The sequence below is a fragment of the Bemisia tabaci genome, chromosome 1, assembly GCF_918797505.1.
Source record: "Bemisia tabaci chromosome 1, PGI_BMITA_v3".
Lineage (NCBI taxonomy): Eukaryota > Metazoa > Arthropoda > Insecta > Hemiptera > Aleyrodidae > Bemisia > Bemisia tabaci.
This window is the reverse complement of record NC_092793.1, coordinates 59,217,781-59,242,651: the sequence shown is the minus strand read 5'-3', so window position 1 is coordinate 59,242,651 and position 24,871 is coordinate 59,217,781. Positions and strand designations below refer to the sequence as shown.

General features: G+C 37.6%; 2 protein-coding genes across 3 annotated transcripts in view; one reads left to right on the top strand and one right to left on the bottom strand.

Annotated features, from left to right (window-relative positions):
- The window catches only part of LOC109036552 (catalase), an 18,441-nt gene extending 12,139 nt beyond the window's left edge, over positions 1-6,302 (top strand). Inside the window, exon 11 of the mRNA XM_072304400.1 lies at positions 1,574-6,302. Within this exon, the coding sequence (XP_072160501.1) occupies positions 1,574-1,708 (135 nt within the window). The 3' untranslated portion in view covers positions 1,709-6,302. The remainder of the gene's footprint in view (positions 1-1,573) is intronic.
- On the bottom strand, positions 6,171-24,871 carry LOC109036629 (uncharacterized). 2 transcript variants are annotated; one of them, XM_019050974.2, is made up of 4 exons: positions 24,621-24,871; positions 22,955-23,169; positions 20,885-20,980; positions 6,171-19,059 (listed from the first exon to the last, which is right to left on the bottom strand). In XM_019050974.2, the coding sequence occupies exons 2-4, from the start codon at positions 23,120-23,122 to the stop codon at positions 8,809-8,811; spliced, it is 10,515 nt and encodes a 3,504-aa protein (XP_018906519.2). In that variant the 5' UTR covers positions 23,123-23,169; positions 24,621-24,871; the 3' UTR covers positions 6,171-8,808. The 2 variants fall into 2 exon arrangements, with proteins under 2 accessions (XP_018906519.2, XP_072160487.1); XM_072304386.1 differs by lacking the exon at positions 24,621-24,871 and adding an exon at positions 24,470-24,585.

Genomic DNA, 24,871 nt, shown 5'->3' with positions numbered 1-24,871 from the left:
CATGGCGGCAAAATTTAGGGGGCGGCAAATTTTGCAATCTTTTTGAATGTAGGTATCAAAAAATGAGAGAAAACAATCGGATTCAAAAAATAAATTACAAACGAGAAAAGGCGACAAAATCTCTCATTTCCTGAGAGTAAAAGTGTAGTAATTTCTAATTTTGTCGCCTTTTGGTGATACAAGAGACAACACCTTTAATTAGTCGAGTTAAGAGAGAAACCAAACACGCAATTTGACCTGGAACGGAGCGGTGCGGTGGTCGGCATGAAACACATAGCGCCTACAAGACTGCATGAATACTTCACGCATTGCGTCACACACTGCGGTCAACAGCAGTCGGCATGAAACGCATAGCGCCTACAAGACTGCATGAATACCTCACGCATTGCGCCAACACAGTGCGGTCGGCGCGGCGGTGGAAGTTAAAATTTTTAAGCACATCTGTTTGTTCTTTCATAAATTGCTCGTTCTTTTTTATAAATGGAAGGCCTTGTCCAAACAGGGATGGGTTTACGAAACTGAACTTTTGTTAGTGTTGACAGGGCTTTTACAAAAAATGTGCCCAACACGAGTAAACGCGTCTTATACACCCCTCCCCCACCGGCACGTTCACTTGATGGTTTTTATAGATCGTATTCGACATATCACACAGATGCCATATTATATTGATATCGATTGGTTCAATACGTAACCACAGCTCAGAAGTCAATTTAGAAATTTGAGGTAACGAGTCTTATGTGATCGAATTTTTATTCTCTCGAGTGCCAAACGGCAATGAAAAGTGAAATTGTTAGGCATTTTCTCATTTTCAGCTTTTCCAAATTAAATCCTAAAATTTTTGTTCGAGGTTATGTTGTATTGTTTTGAACCAAACGATACATCGAAACACTGTCGAATACGATCTATTGATGTTTCAAAACAAATGAGAAGGGGGCGCAAAAATACAGGCGGCCCATGGGCAGCATGTAGGTAGGTAAATCCGGCTCTGTCTAATAGGGAAGAAAAATCGAGGAAGTTTTTGAGAGATCATGTTCTCTAGTTTTCGGAAGGAAAAATAGGTATGACGGCCCAAGTAGCAGTGATTGCGATATGTTGCGATATGAACGGAAAGTATATTGCGATTTTATAGGCGTCGATTTATTGCAATATTATCGGATAAATAATTGCGATTTTATCACATAAATTTGCAATAAAATCGCGATTTTATCGAGTATAAGTAAAAGATGTTCCTGCTTTTCTTACATTTGTATGTTTCTAATGCAAACAGGTGCATTGAAGATAAGCCAGAAATAGTATTTCATACATACGTCAAAAATAAAAGTGAGGGGCTTGGAGGACAAGGCGCATGAGTGCAATTTTTGCCATTTCGAAAAATACGAACGTGTAAGTTTCAAAATTACACGGAGCTTTATGGTGAAACTTATTTCACTTTTCACTTTCATTATGGATCATCGTGCGGAGCTCTCTCTGGATTTTTTAATTTAAACTAAATTTAGATATTTAAATTTAACTTTCTTACCTGCGTAATATTATTTTTTTTTCAAGCTCATGTATGTTTCACTGTTTTTTCTAGGCACGAACTGCAGAGACCTTTGGCTTGGTCCATCCCGAACTGGGCCGCAACATCAGATTACACACGAAAACGAAAGAAGCCGTTGATGCAGAGAGCTTCTACTCAAATTTTTTCCAGCAGCTAACGTCGTTTTAGATTTAATGTAAAAAGACGTATCGACGGTGTAAGTCGGCAATTACATATCTCGTTTGCGGTGTCTGAAAATCTATGCCTCTACGTTATTTTTTTAAAGGAGAACAAATTGACATCATTCCTTGAAGTTTTTGAAGAATTGTCTTCGCACACGGCAGTTTTAAAGAATTGCCGTTGAGTAGTTTTTCGTTTAAAAAATAAAGTATGACGGGAAGTCTGCGATACGTCGCAAACCGAGTTATGTGATTGCCGACTTACACCGTCGGATCGATATATCACCGTTATCACTGATTCTCATTAAAAATATAAGTATTTAGAAATGTTATCTTGAATTTTCAAAGTCTCCTGTCAGCAACAGGATATTATCAAACTCTGAGTATATTCCTCAGAAGATTGAAAAGTTCTGAGAGAATCATGCCGAGAATGTTTCAGAAATAATTTTTTTTTGCCTGTTTTGAAAATATGTTCACCAGCATGTTCCCACGGCATTTAGGCAACTTATTCGTTCGTTAAGTAAGCCACAAACATTCGGTGGTGACCACTCCTAGAAAATTTCAGATCAATAAGAACTGAATATAATGTGAGAAGAAAACTTATATAATGTCCTCAGAATGTTTGGGAGGGAATAATGTTTTAGCCGGATTTCCCGTTATTTATTCGAAAAATGCACTATGTAAACTTTGACAGAAACAAGAGTCATATGCCACGTAGACTTATTGACACGTATCGTCCACCAGAAGTTCGCCTTCAGTGCTACCGCATAGGCAACAAATAGACCGGGAAGCGCGAATAGTTATTGATTCGAAAACATGCTTTTACACAGCTCAATATTCTTTGATCGAGCCGATGAACAATGTTGCTAACCCACTGGTAGGTATCGTCCATCTAAAGTTTGCCTTCAATTTGACCACATAGGCAAGCAACATACTCGAGATTAATTTTATCCACTTATCTTTTCAAAAACATACAATCTCACTTTACAAACTTTGCTAAACAATAATCATGCGTAAACCTATCGGCGGACATTTTCCATTTAAGATTCGCCTTCAATTTTGCCGCGTAGGCAACAAACATGCCATAGAGCGCAAATAGTTATCTTTTCAAAAAAGCATATTTACATCGCTACAAGCTTTGATTGAACTGAGGAGATGAAAGATGTTGCTAACCCAGTGCGGTGGGTATCGTTTACTTGAAGTTCGCCTTCAATTTTGCTGCATAGGCAACTTGCCTACCGGGGTGTGAGAATAGTCATCTATTCGAAAAAACACACTCCAGTATAGCTTCATTAATTTGGATTGAGCCGATTACTAACTTTGTGATAGGATATTGGTATCGTCTTTGATGACGTGTCTTACTTTCCTTCTTACCGGCATCATCCGTCTTACTTGAGGTTCGACTCGAAGAAGGCAGGAAATAATTTATCGCTCGAAGTAGCTAAATCGCAATCTGAAAAGTACCACTTTGCGTAAATCACGAATTTTCAGAGCTCAGTACCTATATGAGTCGACAGTTTTTACTTCGATTTTATTCGACTGACTTGGAAGATTAAAGGACTAGTAAAGTTCACCTCAATCCTCGGTAGCAAGCACAACGGATAGGAACAATTTTAGAAACATTGAATCGAGATGGTGCTTATTTTAAAGCCGATCAAATGCGGCCATTGATTTTATCGGAAAAAAGAGGATGCTGGTTGAACATTCGGGATGTAAAAAAATGTGCGGGGTAACCGCCCCAGCAGTTAGGTTTACATCTTGACATTGCTAAAGTAGGTAACTGCGGTAGCTGTTAATTCAGCGTTTTGTGAGTTGTCGCACACTTTTTTACATCCAGCATCCTTTTTTTTCGGTGTGTGAGGTAAGACTGAAGGAAGAATCAATTACTGCTGGCTGAAAAGAACAAGAGAACTTGTGCATTGTTTTCTCCAGTTTCCCATTCGTAAGCCAAGCGACCGAGAGCACTGAAAATACTTCAAATATTACAAGAGAAATACTAAATTTTGAGAATTTTTCGACGTGGGTGCCTCTCTGGGTCTATCCTCAATAAAGGAGGCTCCTTAAACTTCCCCTAACAGAAAGCTTCAATTAATCTTGCACCATGTAAGAAAAAATCATAGGTCCGGCGCACAGTGGACCAAGTCAGTAGGAGAGGTCGGACAAACAATTTTTGACTAAAACTGCAAATTTTAATGTTTATTTTGTCACATTTTAAACTTTAAGGGGTGCTTTATGAAGAAAATTTCACTAGAAAACCAATAAAATAACTTTCAGAACCGCAAAATTTTAAATATTTAGAGTTATAAACGTTTAAAGTTTCCAAATTGTGTCCGACTTCTCCTATAGACTCAATCCACTGTGCGGCGCAGCGCCGCGATAATTTAAGGCGTTACAGCCAATTGCGCTAATGAGCGTTCCGCGTTAATTTAATAAGCATTATAGTTTCTTTTGATAGTACCTATATCCATTTTCTCTGCTGCGGTCGTCGAGGTCCCCCCCCCCCTCTATACCCACTACCTACATTAACCTCTACATCTTTTGTTGAGGCGCCCTCGCTCGCAGAGATGTCTTTTTAATGTTTTCATTTTTTCGAACTTCCCAATTCTTTCATCGTGATTATGATTTTACGATCTATGAAATCATGCGGCCCTGATTATCAAATCGCCCGATGAAGTGCCAATTAATCAATTTTTAGATATTTAACATGCGTTGAAAGGCCCGTTCTCTACCAACTCTTCTATGAGCCGGTGTGAACTAATGATCGTAAGTGCGGTTCATTATTTGAGAGTTTTGTCTCGTCTTCCAAGGAGCACTATCAGCTTTTCAGGTTGTCAGTTTTCGACAAAAAATCACTATGTAGCAATTAGAGGGAATGTAGTTAATTAATCATTAATAACTTGTAAGTTTTATAAAGCCAACTCTTAAATAAAAAACTGAATAATTAAGTTTCTGCTTCGCTACCTATTATTAACAGTAATATTTACCAAAGGTTAACTTTAAGTGAAATTACTTTTTAAAACTCTAGTGAAAGCTACTATAGTTTGGTGCAGTTAGGAAAAATAATAGGTACTTTCACCAATAAACTTTTTAACAGTAAGAATTTTTAAAGAGTGGCCAGAAACCCTTAAAGCGGACTGTGGATCTTTCTATTTTGGCAGGACATGAGATATATCAAAAGAGAAACTCGTCACCCGCTTCCAAAATCTATTTAGGATTCTGAAATTGGATTTACTACACCTACAAAAGTCAAACTGAAAATTTTCCTATGACGCCTCAGAAATTTTCCAAGTAAAAATGCCTGAACCTCCGAAAGAGGCTGATTTTCAACAATTTCGGGTATATATTTCCAAATTGAGCCCTTGGCATTGAATATAACACCAGAAAATATACTTTTTTCTACATGCTACTTAATGTTGTTTTTTGCCCGATCAAATTATTTGGATAGCATTTAGCAAAATGGACCCAGCGCAAAATTGAAATATCCATCATACACGCTAGCCATGTCGATTTACTTTGACATTTTTGCAGTGGTGAATGCTTAGCTGAAGTGCGCTCCAACTAGAATTGTATTTAGCAAATGGGTGGTTTTTAAACGAGGATTAAAAATAAACAAGTGGTACGGAATGAACTATGCAAAACAATAATGCGGGTATCGGAACTTGGCTGTTTCGAGAACGCCTTCAAACGCGGCGTGATACCTCACGCATTCCGGAGAGTTCAAATAGTTGTATCATTGCGCCTTAGAGATGCGACGGAAGATTACAATTGAAATAGCCTTCATACACGCTGGCCTTGTCGATTTCCTTTGACATTTTAGCAGTCGTGAATGCATAGCTAAAATTCGCTCTAGCCAGAAGTGTATTCAGCAAATGAGTAGTTTTTATAGGAAAATTGAAAACAAAGAAATGGTAGAAAATGAAACAAAAGAATATGAACTATGCAAAACGATAATCCGGGTATCAAAACTTGGCTGTTTCGAGAACGCCTTCAAACGCGGCGTGATACCTCACGCATTCCGTAAAGTTTAAATAGTTGTATCATTGCGCCGTAAAAATGTGACGGAGGATTACAATAATTGCAGTGTTGTACAAATGTTACTTCTTTATGATTATCTCAAAAATCTCCGAGAATAGCAAAAAAGTTTTTGCTTCCCACCAAAATATTGTTCATGTTAAAGGAAAAAAATTATGTGAATTATAATACTGTACATAAATTGAGTATTTTTGAAGGAAAAAAAGAATTTAAAAAGAAAACGCTGTAATCACGCTGGTTCCTTTTTGCTAAATGCGATCCATTTAACATTGAGTGTTAGATGTAGAAAGTTATTGAACAGATTTATTTTTGATCTTATACATGTGTTGAGTCTTGAAAACCCGTTGTGTGGTTTTATTTCATTGGTTCTGAAATTAAACTAAATATTGGGGTAAACATTAAACTAGGTACTTAAAAATGTCCAATAAGACAAGAGAATTCTTTTTGAAAAAATTGGCTTTTATTAGAAAGATCAATAACCGTGACAGCACAAGTCTCAAGGGTGGAATTGTACATTACAAAATATGATACACGGCTACTTCCCTGAGAAAAAAGCTTATGAACGGCAGAAAGTTATTTCTAAGTAAACAGAGAGACAGAAGAAAATATTTCCTCTTGCTACTTGGGGCTGGAGAGTTGTTACTAAAATAATTTTAAAAGTCGGATTTTTTTAAAGGCCTAAATTGATTACAAATCAAGTCTGAGATGGAAGGAGAGAAGAAAACGTTTCTGGAAGGGAATGTTTCAGACATCAGCACAGTTTGGAGTTTGGTCAGCAACCAACCATTTTGGTTTGTTTTGAGGGTTCATTTCCTTGAATGTAAATAAAAACCACATTTCAGCTAATTAACAAAAAAAGAATGCCATAGTGCTTAAAATAGTGTGGAGGAAAATGATTAGAGGGACATTTTAGAAGCATGAAAATGCCTAAACATTTGGCCCCTAGATGTAAGGGATCCATATTTTGAAAAACTTTCTCTGAGAAAAATTACCTCTCTTCAGTCTTTTAGTCAGGCGATATTCCTGTTTTCTCGACTTCATCTGCGAATTTTAAAAGCAGGATACTCTCATCCAATTCTGATTAATTTTTTTTTTTTGGTAGGAGACTTCTTGCAGCAGAAACGTCAGAAGCCCAGGGTTTTTTATTTGCCTATCTGACGGATGAACCGTATTTTTAGAGAGGAACAACATAGAAAATGCTGTAGCAAATTACAAATTAATGAGACGACTTGAAAGGCTGGATTAGAATGGATCATCATCAAAAAACCACCAGGCTTATTACTACCTCTAAAGAAACGTTTCAAATTTACCAACAGTTGAAAAAACAGAGCATCTTAAAAAATATAACAAATACGTTTTAAATAAAAAAATGGCCAGCTGAATGGCAAGCTTACTTCTGAGCCGAAAACACTAACTGGTGGTATTTCAGGGCACTTGTGTATAAGTATGCCTGATCAAAAAATTTTACATACAAACCAGACACCAACATTTTCTCTAAAACAATATTAAATGTGAATTTTGGTCACACCGTACTGAGATAAAAACACTGAAAGAGTGAAAAACGATTTTCAGTTTGAAAAATATTTCATATTCCTTCAAGAATGGAACAGAAAAACAAAATTACATAATGTTACGTGTACCGGGAAGAGCGAAAGAAACATTAAGTCTGTTATGAATTTTTTTACTTCTTCAGTTACACTGTACCCTTTCGAATGGGTGTTTGCTATAAAAAATGAAGATCATGACAAAGATGGTGGAATGAAACTTTTCCTCATGAATAAAATTCTTCAAAATAGACTTTACGAAATTCAGAGACCGTATACCTGTCAGGTAGTATAAAAAATTGAGAGAAACTTGATTCTGATTTTGTGACCACACATATATAACACTTACGTCTCAGCAAATACTTTTACGTGAACAAAGACAACATTCATGAGAGGAGTATAAAATTGAAAAATTGAAGATTTTGGAGCAGAATTTCTTCCTATTAACCGATATAAGAGGTAAAAGGTAATTACAGTCCACTGTTTCCAACATATTTACAATTATTAACACTATACAAAAAAAAATGAACAGATAAATAAATATTACAAAACAAAAAAACAAACTGACAAACTGTACAAAATGGATGGTTGGAATCTAATGAGAGAACTTTTTTACAAGGAATGAGGAGTTGACTGATGGAGAATCTTTACAAAAATATTAGAATGCGATGTATGATATTTTTAGAAATTTACCAGTTTGGTCAAAATCACAATTATATCAACAAAGAGAGGTAGGTAAAACTCATTACCTAAAAATGTTATAATATTTTCAGACTTTTAAAAGACGACATTTGTAACCATGAATTAACAAGAAATATTTAAAATTTGATACTGAAACTAAAAGATTATCTAATGGTAAGCTTTTTTATGATTAAAAACTTATCATGTGAATAGAGAATGAGGTATGAACAATATATGAGCCATTTATTAGGTGATGACATTCTGATGCATCCCTGAAACTTTTAACTGGACCATCTGGTCAATTGAGAAATTTTGCAAAAATGGCAGGGCTACTGATTTTGTCATAATTCAACTTTCAAGCACAAAAAAAAGAAGATTTGCAGGCACTGAGATTGTCAGCACTGAAAGCTTAAAATTTTGGCATTTAACATCAACCTTCCATTATACACAGACAGAGTTTACAAACGTATCAAATAACTAACTCACTAATACACTAAAAAAATCACAGAAAATTTATGCTTTACACACGAGAACTCATAGCTGCTGGTATGCAAATAGAATACCAATTTGCCTCTGGTGTAAGCATTAGGAATTTTACAAAATCAAATATTATTTGCACAAAATAAACAATAATTTCTTCTTCGGACCAAAAAGGAATGAGTGATTTTACACAGAATTTTCATCTCATTCCTCAGAAATCATCTCAAACATGTATAGATCAGCCGGTGAACTGAATTAAATTTTTAAATGGGATGTAGGAGAGGGGGGAGGGATTTTTCAAGGCAATTGTTTTAATACATCTTGCATGAGAGACAACACCAAAATTCCTGAAATGAGACTAACATTTCCTAAATTACAAAGTCATGTACACAGGTCCATTCATATTGGAGGGAGTAGACTCTTGATTGCTGTTGGTGGAGGAATGAGGGATAGGCTCGCTACAGATATAATTTTGTGATGAAGTATAATTTCCTAAATCAGAAGCACTTTGGTTGACTGAAGGACCAACTTGACTGTAATTGCTATCAAGTCTTGAAAGAACTTGAGAGTTCGGAGAAAAAGTGGCTGAAATCTGAGGGGAGTAAAAATTGCTGGTCTGATAGTTAATGGGATTTGCAGTTGTATTAGACATACTGGAGTAAAAATTAGGATAAAATTGTTGGGTGTGTTCATGAGACGAAACATTCTGATTATGAAGACTGATGGGAACACTTGTGGAGTGGCTGTCAGTATATTGTGGAAAATTGCAGAAATTTGGTCTTGAAGCTGCAGATTGGAGTGCGCTTTGTGCACCTGCAGACGCATAGTAGTTCATTGTACTACAGGGATTGTTTCTGTGATAATTGTGAAACATCTCTTGACAGTGATCTCTATTTGTGTATGGAGGAGTCCAAACTCCTCTGGAGTTGGACTCAAAACAAGGGTCAAAATGCTGATATGAGGGCATTATCTCTGACTGACGAGGGTAGTACATCCTACTATCAGGACCAGAGGCAGAGTCCCATGGATTAATGTTCATGGCTTGAGATTGAGGCAAGTTCATTCTCCTTTCATGTTCAACGGCTGGAGCCACTTGAAATTGACACTCATTGGGTTTTTGTCTGAAAGAAGGAGATATTTTGGCCATTTTTGGCCCAGAAGACACAGTGCAGTCCATTGATTTATTGGGTTCTTCAGTACTGTCCAGATTAATTTTTTTGGCTGAGTGCTCTGAAATTTTATCCTTGTCCTCCACACAAAATTCTTTTTGAATTGAGGTATGAGTGATGGATGGACTACTTGATTCAAAACCTTGATTTCTACTTCCAGAGTCAGATGATGTATAATGACTCAAGTTATTATGCTCCGATTCAAGATCACTCAAGACAGGAGAGGGGCTCCCTGTGCTAACAACATGAGGTATTTCTGTGGAAGGCTCATTATTGCGATCGTTATCCTCATTGGAAGGCTTACTAGTTACAACTGAAATGTTTGTCGATTTAATTGAATTATTATCAGCACCTAATGATTCCGAGAGCTCTGATATTTTCTCTGCGGCTTGAGATTCAGCAAATTCTAGCTTCTTCAAGGTGTTAGAGCTGCTGCAAGGAGAAGAAAAAATTGCACCACTTTCTGAACAATGTTTGTTTTCTTCTGAAAAAGCCGGTTTGAGAGTTGGGAGGTTAACAGAGAAGAATAATTTCAAAGCTTGATTCCTTTCTGCTTCACAAGGACTAAGACTATCTTTGGTGTCTTCCGCTGGAGCACAATTGAGAGAAGACCCGCAGGTATCAAGATCGGTTAATGAATGATCTGATGGTAATTTTTTTACTTTATAGAGCTTCGATGAAGTTCTAAGAGAGGGGTTTTTTCTTTCTTTTCCTTTCCTTTCTGCTGACTTGGAGGATGATGATTTCTTGTGTTTTCTACGTTTCATAAGCTTAGGGGGCTTTGGTCTGTTGTCAGAATTAATCTTGAATCCAGAGTTAATTTGACTGGAATCTAGCTGATTTACATTTATGTAATTTACTGTCTCCAGCAATTCAGTGAGACATCGTCTTTTGAACAGGACATGACGTGCAGAAAAAGTACGAGAACATCCTTTTCGTGGCTTGGTTGGATATTTTCTCATTTGCTCTTTTGATTCTTGCTGTTCTGTTGTTGCTGGTAATGGCTTTGGTGTGGCTAAATTTTTCTCATCATTCTTTGAGTTGGGGTGACATGCCTCTTGAGCAGTTCTGGTGGTGATTTTGACTGAGTTCAGCTGTTTACTACGCATATTTCGCTGCCGAATTTGGAACTGCTTCTTTGCTTTGCGGCCTTTTGCGCATGAGGCTTTGGATTTGAGATCTCTAGAAGATTTCACGTTCCTTCTCTCTGTCTTCGTAATTTTACTACTTTGAAGATTGACTGTTTTTGCTTTCGATACAACAAAGCCAGGCTTAGGTTTTCGAGGTAAGCCAGGGACACGAATCATTAGGCAGATCTCTGTTAATCGATTGCCCCGGTTCCTACGGTGGGATGAACGCTGGGCAACTGTTTCAGTCAACTTTGATTCAGTTGTACCACCTGCTGCATCATTTGATGATTTACTGCTTAAGTTATTATTATCAACAGATGATACTAAGTCAGAGTGGCAATCTGTGGTAAGAAAACGACTTTCTTCATTTGGATTTGTCTCAGCCGTGTCTCCTTGGGCATTGTCTTGAGAAGGAACATCAAATGAAAAGTTTGTTTCCATCTGATGGTCAATGGAAGTGCTCGATTGTAGAACTTCCGTCAAAATTTCTACAGATTCAGCGAGTACATTATTAAGGTCTTGATTGATGTCGGTTTTGGCGTTTGATTTCATTGATCTCTGATGGGATCGACCGACCTTTTGAAGGTGCTGTTTACCGGTAAATTTTATTCTTGCAGACTGCAATTTTGTTGCATTGAGTGGACGACCATTTTCAGACGGCTCAAGTGTATTTTCATTTTTTACTTTGGATGCACTGTTGGAAGTTATGAGATTATTGCCAACATTTGTCCTTCTTTTCCGAACAGTAAAGGGCTTTCTTGAGTTTCGTTTTTTGCGTTTTTTCGCTGGTGAGCTAGAATTTTCAATGGTTTTGCTCTCGGTGAACATACTAAGGACATTGTTATCAGGCAATGGAGAATTCTTGATAGAAGCAATTGCTTCCCTTTTGCGCCCTTTGCATAAACGTTTCTCCGAACTTTGCTTTTGTCGTTTTTGAAAAGTCTTTGCAGTACATGTATTATCAAGATGTTTTGTGGATTCTACTTTAGGAGAATTACCTCTGCCAATATTATCTTCTCCTTTGTTGATAAATCTGTTACTACCAAGATCATCCATCAAGACTTTTCTGGAAGAGTAATTTTTGACCATATCATTCTTATTATGAGATTTCGCTCTTTTTTTACCTATGGTCAAATTTTCCTCGATTGATTCTCCTTTGTTTGTTGACAAATCACCAATAACTGATCTTTCAGCTGACTGTGGAGTAATATTTTGCAACTTAGAGTATCGGTACTTGCTACTCAATGTTCGATGACAGAATCTTCTGGCAAGTCGCCGACGCTTTTTACGCTTTGCTTGGTGACTCAGTTGGGATGACACCTGAGAAGATTCTGAGGAATTAATTGATATTGGAACAGCACTAATTTCAGCAGGCTCTTTGTTACTTCCAGGCACCTGCATAATGGCAACTCCGATATGTTTCTGACTCTCTTGATCAGTTGAGGAATTTTTGAGGAAAGTTTGATTTTTCAGAACAGTAGGCTTTTCAGCTGAGTTTTCTGATTGACACTTAGGGTAATCAGAACTAGATTGAGAGGTATATCTTGATCGTAGGGCTCTTTGTACATCGGCAGTGTATATTTTTCGTTTTCTTCTTTTCTTGAGTCCCTCTGAAATTTTGACTTCAGCTTCCGTAGCATGATTTTTTACTCCACTGGCGAAAAACTCATCACTGGGACCATGAAACTGGTTAGGTTTTAACAATGATTGGGATGTTGGTTTTAAGGAACAGCTAACTTTTTTTCTGCGGACTTTAAAACCTCTTCTGTATGTGTCAGATCCACCTGTCTTACTTCTTGAGTGATCTGCTGCTGACTCACACTCAGATTTATCCAAATTGTAATCACTCAGACTTGTTGTGTCTCCATTAGAAGAGTTCTGACTTCTGAGGCTTGAAAATGATTCGAGTGTACTGTAAGAATGGTCAAGGACATGAGATGGTCTCTGTTTAGACTTTTTGTCAGACTTTTGAGTCTTTGTTAAAAACCTGCCATTGGGTCCTCTGCCTTGTTGCCGGCAGATCACAGCTTGTCGTTGGGCCCTTTCAGGATTCCAGCCTTTCTTTCGCTTCCTACCCCTTTGGTTTTTCTTTGCGTCTTCTACAGGAATTTCTTCATTTCCAAGGTTGAGTGAATTACAACTTTGTTTATTGTCTTTTTGTTTTCCCAAAAAACGCCGCTTTTTTACTGACTTTCTTAATGAGGAAAATACCCTGGAAGGATGCGCTGAGAGCCGTAAACTGTAACTGGAGTCGGTGTCAGATCCTGTACTTGACACTGGCTCTGATCCATGCAAACGTTTCAGAGCCCGTTTCGTTGGCAAGTTCCTTGATTGGCTCCATTGCTTCTTGGTTTTACCCTCCATATTTATCAATATCGAATCAATCTTGCTGTAAGAATGGTCAAAACTTTCGAACCCAATGGTAGGAGAGGCTTCACCTGACTTGTTTTTCCATGTTTTTATGTTCTCCCTTCCATTATGTGTTGATGAAAAACTAGGAGCATCTTGCTCTACCTCCGAAAGTAACGACTCTACTGCTTCAAAAACTTCTGCTGATGCACTAGATGCATTACTTGCAGTTACAGTTTCCTCGTCATCTGAACTAGAATCTGCAATGTAAGAACACCCATCAGAACAGTCAAAACTTTGGAACCCGATGGTGGGAGAAGCTTCACGTGACCTGTCTTTCCATGCTTTCATGTTCTTTGATTCATTAAAAGTTGAAGAAAAACTGGGAATATCTTGCTCTACCTCCGAAAGTAACGACTCTACTGCTTCAAAAACTTCTGCTGATGCACCAGATACATTATTTGCTATTACAGTTTCCTCGTCATCTGAACTAGAATCTGCAATGTAAGAACACCCATCAGAATAGTCAAAACTTTGGAACCCGATGGTGGGAGAATCTTCGCCTGACCTGTCTTTCCATGCTTCCATGTTCTTTGATTCATTAAAAGTTGATGAAAAACTGGGAATATCTTGCTCTACCTCCGAAAGTAACGACTCTACTGCTTCGAAAACTTCTGCTGATGCACCAGATGCATTACTTGCGGTTACAGTTTCCTCGTCATCTGAACTAGAATCTGCAATGTAAGAACACCCATCAGAATAGTCAAAACTTTGGAACCCGATGGTGGGAGAAGCTTCGCCTGACCTGTCTTTCCATGCTTCCATGTTCTTTGATTCATTAAAAGTTGATGAAAAACTGGGAATATCTTGCTCTACCTCCGAAAGTAACGACTCTACTGCTTCGAAAACTTCTACTGATGCACCAGATACATTACTTGCTATTACAGTTTCCTCATCGTCTGAACTAGAATCTCCCATGTTGTCGGACATTGATTCAGATAAAATATTGGCTTGTGAGGGTGCCGATTTGGTCAAATTTAATGGAAAGCGCATGCGTCTGTCTAACAGAGGAGATATCCTATTGATAACTGGCTCATTTCGAGGTGGATTTTTTGATGACAAACCTAAACTGCTCCTACTGACCGAACGTGACTCAGAACCAAGTCCTGCATCATAGGGTTTGGATAAATCTAAAGGTATGGAGTTCTGATCCATTGGGCTTTCTTTTGGATGATACTGCATAACTGTTGCGGTAGAACTATTTGCACAGGTATGAGTTTCGGCCATGTTTAAAACATCTAAATTCGGTTGAATATTAGAGTTTCTTGGTAAAACACCAATGTGAGAATGATTTTTATAAGTAAATTGGCTTTCCAACTCACAGTCCATCCCAATTTTTTCACACATTTCTGCAAGGCGGCTTTGTGTATCACACTGAGCTGTCTTGTCAATTTCATCAGGAGACTCAACAATTAGAGTATTAACTGCTGTACCAGTGACAACTGACTGTGCCTTCGTTTCTTGAATTTTTGATGGAATCTCAATATCACTACTTAAATCGAAGTTCATCTCAACTCTTTCACACATTTCTGCAAGGAGATTTTGTGCATCACACAGGGTTATCCTGTCCATTTCTACAGCAGACTCAATAGTTGGCATGTTCATTACTGCACTGGAGATGACTGATAGGGTCTCTATTTCTCCTTTACTTGATAGTATCTCAAAATTACTCGTTGAATCCAAGTCCATCTCAACTCTATCGCACATTTCAACAAGAAGACTTTGAGTATCACACTGAGTTGTCTTGTCAATTTCATCAGGAGACTCAACAATTAGAGTGTTAACTGCTGAACCAGTGACAACTGACTGTGCTTTTGTTTCTTGAATTTTTGATTGAATCTCAATATCACTACTTAAATCAGAGTTCATCTCAACTCTTTCACACATTTCTGCAAGGAGGCTTTGTGCATCAAACAGGGTTATCCTGTCCATTTCTACAGCAGACTCAATAGTTGGCATGTTCATTACTGCACTGGAGATGACTGATAGGGTCTCAATTTCTCCTTTACTTGATAGTACCTCAAAATTGCTGGTTGAATCCAAGTCCATCTCAACTCTATCACACATTTCTACAAGGAGACTTTGAGTATCATACAAGGCTGTTCTGTCTGTGTCTACGACAGATTCAACTGCTGACTCACGGACTGCTGCACCAGAGGTAACTGATAGTGTCTCTGTTTCTTCATTGCTTGATTGCACCTTAACATTGCCAATTGGATCGGATTCCATCTCAACCCTTTCACACAAATCTGCAAGGAGGCTTTGTGTATCAGACAAGGCTGTCCTGTCCATTTCTACAGGAGTTGGAGCGTTCATTACTACACTAGAGGCGACTGACAATAAAACTGATTCCTTACTTTTTGATGGCATATCAAATTTGACAGCTGAATTAGATATTTGGGTGCAGCATTCAGATGAAGGTATTTTGAAGACTTCATTGGGGTGAGGAGAAACAATGGATGAAGGCCTTGCTAATTTCATTGAATCAACAGAGCCAAAAGTTAGCTTGCTAACTTTTATTTCATTTTGATCTTTACGACATTCGTTTTCTCTGTCAGCGGAAGATTGGTCTACAAAATCACCTGTGCTGTTTTCTGTTTCTTGAATGAAATGGATGCCAATGACCTCAATGTGACACGATGATAATGGGTTGGATGAGCCCTTATAATTAAGTAGCTCTTTACTAGAACCACTATTAAAGGCGCTCTTGTGAATGGTGGCACTTTCTGCAGATAAAGTTGTTGATCCTGTGTTGGACGGTCCACAGAACTCTTGATGGTTTGACAAACAATGTTCATCACTCGGGAGTACACCCAGTTCCTCTGAGACACCAACTGCTAAAGGTTGGTCTTGTGAATGTAAATTAGAGTTATGTTGTTTTGAGGTCAATTGCTTTGCAGATTCCTCATTTTTCAGCAGATCATCTTGCAAGAAACTTGATTTAAAGTTACAACTCGGCAGGATTTCACTCTGTTCAAAAACATCTTTGTCTAGAATTTCCTTGCACTGTTTCAAACTATTCTGTAATGAGCAGATGGTTTCGTCATTTTCATCTTCATAATAAAAAATAGGGGATGAAGGTCGCTCTATCTCATTTAAACAGTCAGATGATGCTTTGGGAGAAGTGCGTACAATGGTCACACAGGAAGCTTTTCCTTTATTTTTTCCGACTGATTTGGACTGTCTCTTGGGACTATAACTGTTTGTGTCCAGTGACGAATAAATTTCAAATATGTCAAAATCTTTCTGATTCTTACTGAAATGTTTGGCCAGGGTTGTAATACTTCCTTCGATTTGAGTGGAGAGCGAATCATCAAGACTTCCATTTAAAGGATCAAAAACAGTTGAGGCTGTCTCCAAAACTGAGGAAACTGGGACCGGATCTGTAGTTGGCTTCAAACACTCTCCAACTATTGTTTGAGTATCGTGATTAAAGAAAACGCCAATGGTGCTAAGTGAGGAAAGGTCAACAGGTAACTTGCGGAATTTACGGCGGCGCTTTTTAAACTTCCTGTTTCTTCCTACACTCGGGGAAACCTTTTGCACGAGAGCAATGTTCGAATCGGTGACTTTTCCCTCCAAATCTGGAGCCATAATTGACAATGCTCTTGATTCAATGCATGCTGCGGGTAAATCAGATGAACTATCTTGTGACTCAATACCGATGATCTTGTTTAGGACATCCAGCGAGGGCAAGTTCTCATTGAGGTTATCTGGCCGTATGGACCGCTTCACAGACCACTCTCGGAAGTTACTTTTAAAATCGATGTTGCTCTCCAGAGCTCGTTGAATTAACAATTCATGAGAATAGGCTACATTCTGGTGCACAGAGATGGAGCAATCCTGGCACAGGTGCCTATTTAAATCGTGGAGCTTCATATGATATACGAATTGATCCCATGTCTGGCATTTAAGCTTACAAAGGTAGCAGGCAAATGGTCCAGCGAATGGATGCGAGGCCATTACATGCTTTTCAAATCGATGCTTAAAATGGAAACTCGTGAAACACTTACCGCATGGAGATAACTCTCCCATTTCAAGTAACAAATCAACTTTGGCATGTTTCACAAAATTGTTATGACACTTCTTACACTCCTGGAGGGAACTCTGGGACTCAAGGCAAACTCTTTTTAATTTTTCACTCATTCTTTTATTCCAGGTTTCAGCATCCATGACCTCTTTGTTTCTGATTCGCCGTTTCATGCGTAAGGATGAGTTATACATTTTGATGGAATCTTCTGTGACAGGAGTAAGAACAATTCTAGGCAGCCTTGCACAACCATTTTTTACACGCTGACAGTGCTCTTTCATATCTTCTTCTGAGAGACAGGTCAGGATACTTCTATTGCTCACTGGCCGTTGACTGCAAACACCTGAATTAAGGTCTATCTTCGTAAATAAGCGAGGTTTCAGGTCGGAAACCAAAGTAAACTTTTCTTCAATACTTGCTAAATTACTTTTTGATGTTTCTGGAACTTTGAGATACTCACTGGCCCCTAATGGATCAGTGCTACTTTTTTGGTGATGATTGGTCGCTGAAGAACCTTTCAAAAGCTCTGCATCTGACTCCCAAGTTTTTACAGTAAAAGTATCACTAATTTCAGGAACACGCTGTGATATGATGCCGGAATTATCTTGAGGCCCTGTCTGATCTTCACAAGAATCCAAATCACTTTCAACTGAGAGCTCTCCATCCGAGAGCACAGTTTGAGCCAAATCATAATTCCGATGGCAAGCATTTTCTCTATTCAAACGATTTCTTTGATCTAAGCCAGTGGGAGGATTTTTAGCAATTGAAGCAGAGTTTTTTGACTTGGTTCCATATTTTTTTATGATGGCTTGCACGTCATAATCAAAATTGATTTTAAACCCCAGTTCTCTGTTGCAGCACTTAAAGAAAAAGGACAAAATATGAGCACCTAAGTGCGACTTAAAGCCTGACTTACATGCTTTAGAGTAAGAAGCACAGCAAAAGAAACATTGGAAGTAATGACTACCGGAATTTTGAAAGTCTTTAGACAATAACCTTGGCTTCAAGTGAAAATTCAGACCACATCTTAAACATTTATTCCGTTCATTGCCTTCCTTCAAAAGGGAATGGTTGTGAGTTCTCAGACTGGAGAGGAGGGATTCTGAATCAAAAGATTGAAAACTGAGATCTTCAGGAGTGTTGATTTCGTTGTTTAAAATTACTTCTGGCATCTGATCCAACTCCCTGGAGGGTAACATAGGTTGCTTGACACTAGACCTTGATGAATCTGACCGACTCTGAAGCTGTAAACTTGATAAAAATTCTCTTGGGATTTCTTCATGAGGTTCATAGGAGTCTGTCTGAAGATACTTCTGAGCAGAAGAGTGCGCTTGGTGGGATAGGGAGGAAGTTTCCAAGGTTTTATGCCGATGAAGCAAACTTTTATTTTTTTTTGCTTGCTTCTTATTTTTAGACCAAACATGTCCTCTTAGTTTCCGTCTTTTCCTTCCATTCTTCCACCTATGCTGATAGGACTTGGCACCCTGCAAACTCGCGACACTCCTAACAGACTTATTTTCTACTGAACTTAAAATGACTTGTTCGTTGAAGTTGGTGAGAAAATCTGCTGAAAGTTCATCTGAGTCACCTGTGAACCTATTTCCTACACTGCTTACACTGCTTTCAAAGAAAAAATAATTGTTGGATGTTCCTGGCAGTGAAAAGTTGCAGGAAATGGCAGGATTTGATTTAAATTGGGTGGATTTCTTACAAAAAGTTGTTGGAAAAGATCTGACAATCTCATTATACACTCGATATTCGTCATCCTCTGATGATTTTCCTGATAGACAGCTGTTGGGCCAGATAGGTGTGTCTGCTTCGCCATCAATGGGTAAGTCTGACCTCTTTGCAAAATGAGTTTGTTCTTTGTTTATAAAATCTGGGCTCTGTGACAAAAAGAAGTAAGATAACACAATTAAAGTGTAATAAGAATAATTGTGTAACACTGAGTACTCATTCAGTTCTTGATACTATTTTATTTTTACTAAAAAATTATATCCTAAGAGATAAAGTAGGTCCCACTTGACCATTCTGACCAAATAAACTCCATTTAGATGCCTACATTTTCCTTAGGAAGTTTATACTATTGAAGACACTTAAGACATTAATGAGAAACAATTTGTTCTTATGATAAACTGGTACCAGAATTCATTACAATTTTTTAAGAATTCAAGATAAACTTTGAAAAAGAAAAAAATGCAGCAAGTTTCATTAATTCCTGAAAAAGGTGTATTTAACATTGAAAAGCGTGAAATTTTGTGAGTATACTCTTCATAATATACAAGAAATTTTCCAGTTTCAAAACGTTAATTAATTCAGTTCTCCATTTAAAAAAACATTAGGGGGCTGCGCCCCCTGGCCACTCCGCAGCACAATCCCTCAGAGGTGCTTCGCGCATCTAATGTGCAGATATTGTGAGATCGTTAAGATCATTAAGAGTTAGGGAAAACCCGCGGTTTGGAGACGGCGGGAAGCATGTGAGCATGCGCGGCGGGAGGGGAGCGGGGAGTGGTGGAGAAACCGGTGTGTGACATGTTTAGCGTGACACAATACCCTCATGATTTTATACTATTGAGTAAGATAAGTACATAAAACATGAGGGAAAATTAGAAAACATGAAAAAAAGATATCTAAGTTGATTCTTGTTTAATCCATTCCAATAGTCCTCACTCTTTTCCTCTTTCTCCTATAAATATTCCTCCTCCTTCATTCATTTATCCTCTTTTCTGACGATACTTATGTTGGCTCTACTCCATTCTACTTTTTTTTTGGTTGGGTCAGCAAGAGTGTTAAAAAATGCAACAGTCATTATTTCCACTCCAGTATACATGAGGAAAATGTAGGGGAGAGAATAAATTACTTGCATGAATATCCTACAGACTTTCAGTACTTTCGTATAGATCAGTGTAATGTCCTATCTTAAATTCTCCAAACCCCTACAAATTGAGAAATCTTAATAGTTTAAGGAGACAGACTTCCCTGATCCAATAATGAAACAAACCTAAGAGGTGCAGCCAAGAGCTCATCTCCAATGTTTTTGACTAAAATAAACTGCTAAAAGGAGGCAATGAAAATTCAACTGACTGTAGTTAAAGGAAATTTTACCGTCAAGTCCTTGTCAAGAGATGCAAAACTTGAAAAAGTAGACTGCGGCTGAAAATTTTTACCCTATTTACACCTTAAAAATACATACCCACAATAATTGGTTTCTATACCTTTGCTATCAAAATGGCAAAAAAAGTCATTTTTTTGCTTGGTAAGTCAAAAAATAAAAATTGATGGTGCCCTGATTTGGCTGACAAAAAAAAAACTAATTACCATAAAATTCAAACTGTAGTTACATGCTTTTTTTCCAGAATACCGTACACACCACAGTATCTGGACTCGGACAAACCAATCTAATTTTCACTCTGAGGTCTTTCAGAAAGTTACCCTGAATACCCTTCTCCAAAATTTTATTCTTGAAGTGTTAGTAACATACACTTTCAAAAGCCATCTAAATGTTGTACATATGTGAATTAAACAAAAGTTCAGTGGACATTAGCACTTTTTAAAGTAATTACATTGACTTTTCATTAAAATCATGAAGTTTGATGTTGTCTTGAGCAACTACTAGATTATCTGAACCACCCAACTGTCACATTGGTTTGGATAATGCGGTGCTCACTTTATCTCTAAATAGACCAAACATATTTAAATCCTAATACTTACCAGTAAAAAATTTTCTGCCAACGGGACAGTCTCCTCAGGGGAATATGGTTCTTGTTTAATCACTTCCCAGCTTCCAAAAAAGTTTTCAGAATCATCCTAAACAAAAATGAAATAATTATTGGATGCCGAACAGTTCATTTCACATTGATGTTATTTGATTTCACATTGATGTTATTCCATTTCACATTCACATTTTTCAATTTCAAATTCATGTTTTTCGATTACATATTCACGTTATTTCTTGGTGGTTAGATCACTGTACTAGCCTAAATCACTACCTTATCTTTGTAAAATTCTCAATACTCCAAACCCCCTTGGGGTCCTGCTCCTTTCCTTGGTCCTATCCCAAAAGTGTCCTCGGTGCTTTTCTGCAACACCAGTCATTGGCTTTAAAATATAAGCATAGCAATCAATTCATGGCAGGTGCTGCAACTGGTCTCTTCATTTTTATTTTTAATATAATTAGGTGATACTGAAAAGTAGAAAACTGGAATATTGTGTCAGGAACCTTGCAACTTAAGAGCCATTACAACATAACGCAATTGCTATTGTACCGCTTGCTTCTTCAATTTTTACTTTTTTTATTACTTATGTCTTTCTACAGACTTCAGGCTCAATGAATTTTCTGTGAGGAGAAGACAAAATAGACTCCAGTGATCTTAGTCAAACTCAAGTTGTACAATTGACAAAAAAAAAAAAAAAAAAAAAAAAAAAAAAAAAAATTGCAGAGTGTCTAGCAAAATGTTCTTGCCCTTCTCCCTGACTTTCTAAGTTTTCTCTGAGCCTTGGACTTTCTGTCTTTCTAACTTTCCCAGACTTTTTTTTCTTTTGAATTAAGAGAAATGCAAAAATAAACAAGGCTCAGCGCAATGTATGTATGTAGAGGTTTGAATTTTCGAAAAAAAATTCACTACAAACCTGGAGGGCACTGTCAAGGACTCAGTATCAAAGTGCTACAAAAAAAATGCAAAAAATCGCCATCTTGCACGATTCACCTGGTTATGCATCTTCTTTCATTGATCTTCTTGTTCTTCCTAAATGCAAGACTCTAAGATATCAATTGGACTACATTTTGCAATATTGGCTAAAAATACGTATCTGTATTAGGAAACTAATGGCATACCTATGAGCTGTTTCTGAAATGAGCCAAAAATAGAAGTTCTCATTGCAAAATGTAGTCTAATTAGAATGCTTTCCGAAATATTGAAGCGATACATGAAGAGAGGGCACTTCTCAGTTGCGGTGTCTGCAAATCTCTGCTTACGTTTCATCCATCAAGATCAAGGCAAATATGTGTAATTTGCTGAAACTTTTACAGAATAGTCTTTATAATTCTACATTGTTCAGCATGTACAATTTCAAAAAATTCAGTCAATAATTTCTTCTCTGAATTCCAAATTAGCGGTAGAGATTCTGATACACTGCAACCGAGAATTGCCGGGGGCGTTTCTTGAAAGTTAATGACACTGCTTTCCCTCCAATTCTTGGTGAACCAGTCTGCCTGCCTCTCTTTAAATTGATTGTTTTACGGACAAAATTATACAACGGATATTAGATTAATATATAAACGAGTTTTTAAAAGTTGGATACAGGGACAGTAGAGCTCAATGCTGAGTGGAGGTGTTGATTTGGATAGAGTATGGAAAGGTAACTTAAAGGATAAGACATACATTAATTAGTACTAAACATTATAAAAGATATCAAAATTAATTAGCAGGACTAGCCAATCAAGTTGGACTGCTTTTTTAAAACTAAATATTTTTTTTTCGGGCTCTTTGGAGGTGGGCCGAAGATGGTAATTCTGTGTTACAAAATTTGTAGTTCAACAACATATAATTGTTTTTAAATAATATAGATTTATATTGTTATTTATGTTCAGTAGTAGTTACTACCTTTGTTAGTTTTGTTTTTTACTGTAAGCATGTGACTCCCCCACAAAAGCTTTGGCTTTTGGGGGTTGATTTACTGTAGTATGAAAACCATGAATGTAAATTCTTAAATAGATAAATAAATGAATAAATAAATAAATAACAAATAAAAATACATTGAGTAATGGGACAAATTAATTACCACAGGCTCTGAGTTCTGTCCTATGTCTGAGGGCGGTTCCGTTTTGATGACAGATAAAGTTGCAAATCCCAAGTCCAGTTCTTCATGGTGACCTCCATCTCTGTTGATGTCAGGTGAAAATGTAGGTTCAACACGAAAAGACTCAGGGTCATATTCCTTGTCTGTCATTTTCTGGCTGCAAGACTTGTTGTCAGTCACGGTGCATTCAAATTTTCCTGAGGAAATAAGTAAAAGGAACTTTGTAAAATATTGCTTTACTTGAAGGAAGAATCTCTTTTACCAACAAGGGCTGATAACTGAGGAAGACTAATAAAACACTCATCGATTTGGACCATTAACTCAAAGGTGCACTATACACAATCTGTGAGGGAACACTTGATTATTCTAGATCGAGATCAATTTACACAGGTCAGTCATTCCCGACCACGAGTTTTGGAACTCTACTGCGCTATGACGTATGATTGGCTGCCTGCAATATATTTCTTATGGGAGCAGCCAGTGTGACATCAGATTGGCTGCCACTGAGTTACGGCCGGGCGAGGAGTGGATATCAAAAAGATGCAAAATGACTGACCTGTGTAGATTGGTCTTGTTCTAGATCATTCCCTATGAAATAAGATGGTCAGCATGCGTCAGAGGAAAATTGAGCATTCGATTTTGTCAGAGTTCACTTTATCAGAGTTCAGGCTGAACAAGAGAATTTTTCTGTTCAAAAACAACAAAAAATATTCATGGCAGAAGGCATTTTTCCTTTTAAATGTTGGTGTTATTTCTTCGTAAGAATGCCATTATTTTGCAAGAAAACAATTGAACAAGTTATTTTTTGCGACGGAAACTGCTAAGCACGCATTACGCTTTGCCAACGCAACTGTGTTACTGCTCTTGTAGAAAATAGTGAGCGGCACAGTCTAATGTTGACAGCTGTGCAAAGGATGTCTCATAGAATGTGAAGAGAAGGTAGTGTTATGTGGACAGCCATGCAACTAAGTAAAGTGGCCTCAAAAATGTGAAGGCAAAGATCTTTCTGCACCTCAGCAGATTAAAGTAACTAGGCAAATCCAGAATGTTGACTACTTCAATGCGATCGAAAATCATAAATACAATTGTCATCAAATATCGAAGTGAACCTAGCCCAATTATTCTATGCTACCGCTGTACGGTGCTAGTGTGATGGGTACAACTGTCCCTGAGTTTGAGGCGAAGATATTGAAATTATCTCATGCAAGAACAAGGAGTAGACCCTCCGTGTAAGGAATAGGGTTTCATTCATTATGCTCCCTCTCTCAGGACCTCATTGGTTGGAGGTTACATTGAGTGGAGTTACATTCTTTCAGGGTTTTTTATCGCTAGAAAAAAAAAACAATAAAATTACTTATGGATTCTTGAATAAAGCTTCAAGTATTTAGGTGCATGTAATGCTCCTGACAATGAAAAAGTAGGATGGAGATGCAGAATTGAAAATGGTGCAAGAGAGCTTGAGTGAAAGCATCGGATTATTTGTTTGCCATGCTGTACTTTTAAATGAGAGCAACACGCAATCTCCTGTCTTAAGGATGCTTCAATTCAAAGTACTGTTATCGAGAAATGTTGCCCAAAGTTTTTTCATGAACTATCAGTGTTATCAGTCACTTTTGTTCAAAGATCGGACTTGCTATACCATACTTACAATGGTCCAGACCAGAGAGAGTTGAACACAAGATTAGTTGACATCTCTCAGATGATGACAGAAGATTCCCTCATCTTGATCCATCGGGAGCATAGCCAAAAGAGGGGCAAACACCTTTACCTTCAATACACTCTGAACTTGAACGATAGCAACACCACTATTCAATATATTTACTATTACTTCAACATCAACATTGTTATTACGGTATTACATTACCGTCGGCCGTCCATACACATCACAAACACACCCTC